General features: G+C 41.5%; 1 protein-coding gene across 1 annotated transcript in view; it reads left to right on the top strand.

Annotated features, from left to right (window-relative positions):
• The first annotated feature begins 2,046 nt into the window (after positions 1–2,046).
• Positions 2,047–8,494, top strand: part of LOC103180147 (capZ-interacting protein) — a 43,965-nt gene continuing 37,517 nt past the window's right edge. Inside the window, exon 1 of the mRNA XM_007895819.2 lies at positions 2,047–2,575. Within this exon, the coding sequence (XP_007894010.1) occupies positions 2,570–2,575 (6 nt within the window). The 5' untranslated portion in view covers positions 2,047–2,569. The remainder of the gene's footprint in view (positions 2,576–8,494) is intronic.

Genomic DNA, 8,494 nt, shown 5'->3' with positions numbered 1-8,494 from the left:
CAAACACTTCCATCATGAGCAAGAGTCCCGCAGTCTCTGGCAGAGTCCTGAAGGAAATTCAGAGTTTCTGTGAGCTTATTTTTGTTTCTCAAAATAGAAAGCAAATTAGTGATGTAACTGCAAAAGTTGTACTTCTGAAGGCCTATTACAGTACAGCACACCAGCTAGACTGAAGGAACCAACTTTCACATCCTGATCTGCACCGGACACAGATTACTACAAGAGGAGCCTCCAAAGTTGTGAGAATTCCACCAACCAGCTCTTGGAAGTTCTAACTCTTACCACATCAGCAGAGTAAAAGGTAAAGTCCTACAAACAGCTGACATTTATCTACAATTTATTTTGGTCAGCCAAGAGTCTGACTGATCTGGAAATCCCTGATCATGCTTAAGAATAGCCATACCAAATAGCCCGAGATTTCCAAGCATCCCACCTACGAATGGAAATATGTATTAGAATGGAATGGGCACTCTGTCCCCTGCAGGGTCCTGCTTACCTAACTTATCGCATCATCGAGACGCCGCAAAGCACTTCACAGAATATACTGTAAAGTGAATTGACTGTATATTTTGTGGGCGAAACTTGGTAGCCAATTGTGCACAGCAGTGTCCCACAAACAGCCATGGATTGAGTGATCACATTTTTTTAATTTTATTTTTTCCTAAGGGATTATCAGCCTCCTGTGTTGTAATATTCTGTGATTCTTGTCCAATTGATCAAAACTTGACATCTTTGGATTTGCAAAAGCTTCTCAGCAATGCTCATATTTTGTATGTGTGTTTGTTGCTTTCTGCTAGTGACAACATACACAAACACAATATCAGGATGTGAAATGGCACCCATACTAACAGGATAACCACAGATACTATTGTGTAATCTAGCATTTGCTTAACATCATATCGAATAATAAGTATCCAACTTTAAAACCTGTTTACATCATGATGATTTGCCAATGCAGTTGAGGGACAATTCTAAAACTTAATATGAATGGATAGGGTGGAAGACAACTAATGTTTAACTTTACGGAACTCTATCTCCCTCTGGCCTGTCACTAGGGATTCGGTCCCAATTTTAATTATCTGTTCTGTGTGATAGCAATTTTATCATCCCCTCCCCCCGCATTTCCTCACTCAATGTTAGTTGAAACCTCTTTGCAAGCACCTCTCATCATTTCTGTGTATAATTTACTACCCTGTGATTTGGTAGATGGATTTTCGTTACTGGATGGACTGGCATATGTGTAGCTGATTTTCTAATGTTATCTTCTTTGCAGCGCATTTCCTCCACTTTGTCTCAGAGCCTAGTAGCTTCCGTTCAATGGCTTCCTTCCAATAAGTACAAAAAAATCACACAACCGAACGTTCTTGTGTCAGGAGTGAAAGAGGAAGCGGTCAGTAGTGTTCAATCCCTCTTTAAGGGGCACAGGCTTTAAACTGAAATGAACATCTGACAGTTAGTGTACTTCTAAATGGACTCCAAAAAACTATATTAAAAACAGTGCTAAATATTTTGGTTGTTTAATAATAATAATCCTTGCATTTGATATTGTGTCTTATCACGTCTTCGAGACGTCTCAAACTGCTTCACAGAATATATTGTAAAGTGAATCGACTGCGAAATTTCAAATTGCTGCACTTAGAAACCTCATTGCAATGGCTGACAGGATACGGTAACACTCAAAAGCAATCAACGAAAGGATCCTGTCACTTGAATACTAAAAAAGGAGATAAACCACAAAGCTTTTTTTTGTGTTTTCTTAAAAAAAAAACTTTTCTTGATCAGATGTGAAAAAAAAGGCGAACTTTTCCCACATTAAATATTTCGTGCTCTTCATTTTTGAATTTTTTTTTAAAAAGAAAAAAAAACCTGGTTTAGAGCTGCATCAGTCGCCAGGCATACTGCTGCAGTTATTGCAGAAGCTTTTGACGAGAGCTCAAATCAGGGGGGGGGGGGGGGGGGGTGACTTTTTTTTCACACACTGTGCTGCCAAGAGGAACGCCTCTTGCAAAAGAATTTGACATGTGTACACTGTTCAGAGGAGCCTGCAACCTTCTACTTTTTTTTTCGAGGAGTGTGCAGATGGGAGCCAGCAGATCCATTGCACAAACAGGGCACTGAAGTTAAAGCACTGTGATGTTAGCTTAAATGATATCTGAACAAGTTGGGGGGGGGGGCATCTCCAAACCTGATCAGACCCACAGAGAGGTTGCATTGGACTCTGGTGGGGAGTGCTCATTCTCCCCCCTGGTGTCTGATGGTTCAGACTTGCCTGCTGGGACCGATCTATCTCTGACCAGAGTTGTGTCATCGAGATCTATAGAGCTTGCAGAAGTGAGTGGGTGTCTCTGTCTGTCAGTCATGTGTGTAGTGGCAGAGCACGAGTCTGCGATCTGAGCAGAGAGAGAGAGGAGAGAGAGAGGAGTGATAACACACACAGACACACACACACACACACAGACAGAGAAGCCTCTCCAGACTGGACACACTTTGCAACAGAGAGAGAGAGAGAGAGAAAGAGAGAGAAAAAAAAGTCAAGACAAAATTATTTGAAGGGGACCCCTGGGCAAAAATGGAGGTAAGACAGAATTGGTCGTTTTTTTTGTCATTTTTTGGTACAGTGTAAACTTTGATCAAGGACTACTGGCATAAAATTCGAGCATGTTGTCAACTATCTGTCAGCTCTGCTCACACTTGAGCTGTCAGTTTAGCAAAGGCACTGTGTTTCCACTTCGTTATTTCTCTTGACTGCTCGCTGTGTTTCGTTTTTTTTACGTCTATAAAAAAAAACACACAGAAAATACACGAGTTTCTTCGAATTCGCACCACACACTCGTGCCTGTAAGCTGCAGCGAACTAAATCCACATTGGAACCACTGCAATAGTGGTTCAGATCTGGTGCTGTTTATTGAGTAGAGTTGTTAAGTGATTGACTGGTTGTAGATCCTTTTGCAAAGCGATTTGCAAAACACATTGCAACGTTTAGAAGTTTTTTTTAATATATATATATAGGGGTTGCAAATCGCAATGAGGTTGATGCTCTTAAGTCGATTTAATTTTGTTTTATTTCGGTTTTATTGTCCTTCTTTTGACCTTAACGTGCGATTTGAATTTTCTTTCGAGGGGCAACATTTTCTGAATTTGTGATCTGACTGCGAGAGAAAGATTTCTCTCTCTCACCAGAAATTTGTTCGAAACAAATTGACTGAACTGCAAAGGAGTCGAGAACAAGAAACCTTTAATTGCTACCAAAAAAAATAAAACCAGTTTCATCCAAATTTTAGCTAATGGGGTCTATTAGGTACCTTGTGTAAAGGCATTGGTACAGAGGTGATTCCAGGTGTCCTGAATTCTGGAATTGATGGCCAATGAAAGGGACTCTAAAGTTGATTTCTGGAATACTTTTCATTGTTTGAAATGAAATAAATAAGGGTACCATAATTCTCTCCCCTCAGAAGTGTTTACACAGCTTGTGTAACAGAGCCTGTTGTCTGAATGTTGTGCTCATTTTATACAGTATATTTCCACCGAGGGAGCAGGGATCACTTTTTTTGAAAAGATATTTCATATAAAAATATCTTTTCCCTTCGGTGCTTCAATATGTGAACCCCACATCCCCTCCTTCTTTCATATCCTAATGATATTATATCTCATCTTGTCCATACTTCCACCAATTATATGATATCACTCTGTGTATACCACCCGAATTGTCTGTGATGACGTTTTTATATCCATCATTTTGCAGATTAGGAGGATGTCCCAAGGCGCTGCCCAGTCAGAATTTGCACTTGAGCTGGGGATTGGGATCAGGAGGGGTGAGGCGGGTTGTGATGTCTCAAGCCTTTCACAGAAAGGGCACATGTAATTCCTTCTGTAAAGGTGCATTTATGCGGTTAACAGAAGTTGCAAATTAGGCTCCATTATTACACAGTTTTATAGGATGTTATGATGGGAATTTCGTTTTTTTTGCTCTTCTCGCTTCAAATTGCTTATCATTAAAACAGCAGACAGAGCAGACAGTCGTGCTTTATGCCTTACTGTCAGTTGATGTGTGCTATGGGGTGTGCAATGGAAAATTGGTTTGCTGGATAGAAGGTAGTGGCGATACACCATATTGCATGAGTTAGCCTAGTGTGCCAAATATTAAAGGTAGTCTTGGGGTAAGACAAAGATGCTGTAGTGACGGGCAAATGTGGCACTATGTGAGAAATGCACCATATCAGTAAACTGTGATGTCTTTTAACATGAATATTGATGTTTTGGGCCTCCTGGTGGCTGAGTTGGTAATTGCACCATGTAATGCAGGTACTGAGGAGGGATAATACACCAACAACTTGCACTTATGTAGCATCTTCCACACAGTGTTGTGTCTCAGAGCGCTTAACAGTGGTGGAGCTTGACTCCTGGAGGGAGTGGTGGAGGGAGGTGTCCATAAGAACGGTCGAAGAGGAAGGTTTTCAAGCGGGACTTGAAAGGGGACAAAGCGGAAAGATTAAGGGAGAGTGTTCCAGAGGTTTGGGGCTGAAAGCGCGATCTTTGATGGTGGGGTGGAGGGTGTGAGAGACCAGCAAGAGGCCGGTGCCAGTCTAGCGGAGGTGCCAGGTGGTGGATTGGGGAGTGAGGAGGTTGGAGAAGTAGGGAGGTGCCAAAGAATGAATGGAATTGAACATAAATGTGAGGATCTTGAAGTCGATCCATTTGGTGATGGGATCCAGTGGAGCCTGGCCAGAACTGGTGAGATGTGGGTTTGGAGTTTGGTTCAGGTCAGTATGCGGGCGGCAGAGTTTTGAATGAGCTGGATCTTGTGAATGGTGGAGCTGGGGAGACCGGCGAGGAGTGCGTTGGAGTAATCCAAGCAGGAAGTGACAAATGCATGCACGAGAGTTTTGGCTGCATTTTTGGGGTAAGGTACGGTCGGAGGCGGGCAATGTGGCAGAGGTGGGAGAAGGCGGTACTAGTCAGGGACCGGATGAGGGGGAGGAAGGACAACTGGGGTCGAACCAAACGCCTAGATTGCGCACTGGATTGGTGAGTCTTAGGGAGAGCAAAGGGAGGTTGAGAAGTTTAGATCTGCAGGAGTGAAAATGTTGATGGGAGCCAAGGAGCATGGCTTCCATCTTGTACATATTCATAATATTGTTCATAATAATAATAATCCTTGCATTATATCTTTGAGACATCTCAAAGTGCTTCACAGAATATACTGTAAAGTGAATTGACTGTGTATTTTGTGGGCGAAACACGGCAGAGTGTGCTTCTGATGACCAGGGAAATGTCCGTGGCTGGAGCAGAGGGTCAGGTCAGTGGCGATAGGTGAGTGTTCTGGAGTTTTTGCTAGATTTATCTTCCGGGAATGAGAGTGATTACTTTCCCTTCAGTGAGTGGGTGAAATCCTTGGGGCAGTGGATTTTTGTACCCTCTGTGAAAAGGAGTGAACTTGATGGACTGAATGACCTTTCCTTATTCCAGACATTTCTTGTGTGTGTATCTTGAACTGCTCAGATGTTGTTTTTAATGGGAGATCTAAATTATTGGACCAGTCTTTGCAGTAATAACTAACTTTGTTATCACATAACTGCTGAATCTTTATTGACGAAAGCAAGTCCTGCTGTCAAAATCGAACTGAAGCAATTTCCTGGATTGCCTCAATGAGTTGGAAGGAACAGTTTACCCTTGAGCAACAATATCACATATTAACATGAGGAAGAAGTGAGAAGCGCTCCAGATTTTTGTTGAATACCATGAATTCGAAATGCTTTGTTGTTCCCTAGATACTTCATCTAGTCAATTATAGCACAGCATCAGGAGTTCAGATTCCCAGAGATCTTGCTCAAACTGTGCAGTGCTCTGGTTAGGCCACACATAGAGTATTGCATGCAATTCTGGTTACCAAGACACAAGAGTGTTGTGCAGGATCAAGAGTTAATGCAAGGGAGAGCATCAAGATTGATTCCCCCTATCCTAGAGGGATAAGCTAATGAGGAATAACTGTATAAGATAACACTCCTCAGCCTTGGAATCAATATTTCAGAGAGGGCCTTGTAATGGTATATTAAATGGCATAGAAAAAGTAAACTCAGAGCAAAGCTTTCAAATGCAATAAATCCCCTGGTTTACCGGATTAAAGGTATCCGGGATTCATACCTTGGTGGACTGGGCCCGAAATGGAAATATTTAAATACATTTCTATGGACCATCGCGCGTGTAAACCACCGGCCAGTCTCCTAGTGCACACTCCGCCTCATGTACCTTGTTGGCCTTCAGTGGCTAAGATTATCCAACTCACCCCAGTGGTCCAGCCAGCCAGTGTAATGCAAAGCAGCAGGACAAAAGATTACAGATTCAAGATTATATAGAAACATTTTAGGACAGACTCCAAGAAATATTTCTTTACGCAGAGGATAATCAACAGCTGGAATAGGTTAGTTGGAAGAGTGGTTTAAGTCAGACATTGGACACATTCAAAAAACAATTTAATGCTCTAGTGAATACGGTAGGGTGGGTGTTCTAGAAAGATGAGATTCAATGGATTAAAGGGCCTTCCTTTTATATACACCTCTTATGATGTTGTGAGATGTCACCCAGTCTACTGGTAGGCATAAGATCATCAGTGCACTTCAGTGTTACTTTCTTCAGTTGTTTAAACATTAAAGGGCTTATTTTAAATGATGAAAAATATGATGCATATAATTTTCCTCGTTCTGTAAAATCATCACGCCAGCTTGGCCTGGTAACTGAAGTGGTAGATCACTGGCTTCATATCCAGGTAGACCTGACCACTTTCTTTTAGGTCACTTAATTACTGTAATCAGTTGTTAGCTGATTTGCTGGGTTAAATGCTACACGTGGATGTATGTCAGTGAGAGAGAGAGGAAAAAATGACCCTCAGTGGCTTGCTTTGTAGTAAGTAAACTTCCTGTCAGGTGAGGTTAGATGTGATGAGAGCAGTCTGGCCCTGTGCTCCAACCACAAGGAACAAGCAAGAATCAAACTGTACAAACTTAAAACTTATCCATTGGTGGATGTGGGAAAGGAAAACGATTTGAGTGTGCTTATTGATCATACAGCAAAGGTTTCCAGACGGTGTAAAGCTACCATCAATAAAGGTTTCAAGTATTAGTCCACCAAACATGAACTACAACTGATTCTTCAACTCATGTTCTCTCACACATCAGCCTTGCCATGCACTGTTGGCTCCCAGGACCCGAGAGAATCGATTTCATGATCTTTATCCCCGTCTTCAAATCCCTACACAGTCTCACTCCACCTCACATGTTCCCACCATAGAAGTCCTACATTCCATCCTACACCATTCTTCCTTTCTCCGGCTAATTGTCCACTCCCATCTCGCTTTTGGTCTGACCATACAATCACCAAACTCCTCTGGAACTCTCTCAAAACCACGTTGCCTGCTACTTTTTCTGCCTTCAAAAACATATGTCTTAGGATGTGCGGGTTGGTTATCATCTTTAAATCTTGTATTCCTTGTCCACCACTACATTTGTCAAATGTTTTGAGATGCACTTTTATTTGAAAGTCATTGTATCAAAGCCAGCTGTTGATGTAGGGATTGATGAGCCAACATTATGGGCTTGTGAACAAGAGAGAAAGAATAACAAATGTTTAAGATTAGAGACCATAAACCATGCTGCAGAAATGGAAAAGAGGATATTGTGCAGTCTTAATTGTAATGTTTTGTTCGAAAGCAGCATTTTTTTCCACATCGTGGCTTTCTTACGGTCAATTAATAAATTCACCACAAACTAGCTATTCATGTTTTAAAGGAAAGCTCTGCTTTCATTAAAAAAAAGTTTGGCAAGTTTCAAACACACAATTTAATAAGATAAACTGCATCACAATTCATCAAACCACTCGAGTGTGATGGCAGTTTGATTAAAGTGGAGCTTTTTTCTCACAAACAAAACATTTCTCAAAATATTTTTATGATGCAAAGAAAAAGTTTCCCAAAGTTATTTATATAAGGGCTATTGCCTCTCCTTTACATTTCTGTGATTACTTATCTTGATCTTTTTCTAGAATAATAATAATAATAATCCTTGCATTTTGATATAGCGCTTTTCACGTTGGGAGGATGTCCCAAAGCGCTTCACAGAATACACTGTAAAAGTGAATTGACTGTATATTTGTGGGCGAACGCGGCAGCCAATTGCGCACAGCAATGTCCCACAAACAGTCGTAGATTGAAAATGACCAATTTATTATTGTTTTTGGTTTCTGGAGGGATTATTATTGGGCGTGTGGAGTAAGGAAACTTGCCCAAGGTTTCGCCCTACCTGGAATTGAACTCACGTCTCTCGCTTACAAAGCGAGTGCTCTAACCACTGAGCTACAGGACTCCACAATATTACTAAAGAAAGCAGTCTGTTATCAGACTGGTTCACTTGTTAAGACTCTGGGCCAAAAAGTTGTGGACCTCAACCCTGCATTGAGACTCCGAGCTTACGGTCTAGCCTGACCCTCCAGTTCAGTAGCTGGG

This window comes from Callorhinchus milii, unplaced genomic scaffold (assembly GCF_018977255.1).
Source record: "Callorhinchus milii isolate IMCB2004 unplaced genomic scaffold, IMCB_Cmil_1.0 Scaffold4, whole genome shotgun sequence".
Taxonomy (NCBI): domain Eukaryota; kingdom Metazoa; phylum Chordata; class Chondrichthyes; order Chimaeriformes; family Callorhinchidae; genus Callorhinchus; species Callorhinchus milii.
Note: the sequence above shows the minus strand (reverse complement) of the source record. Positions and strands in the feature narration are given on the sequence as shown.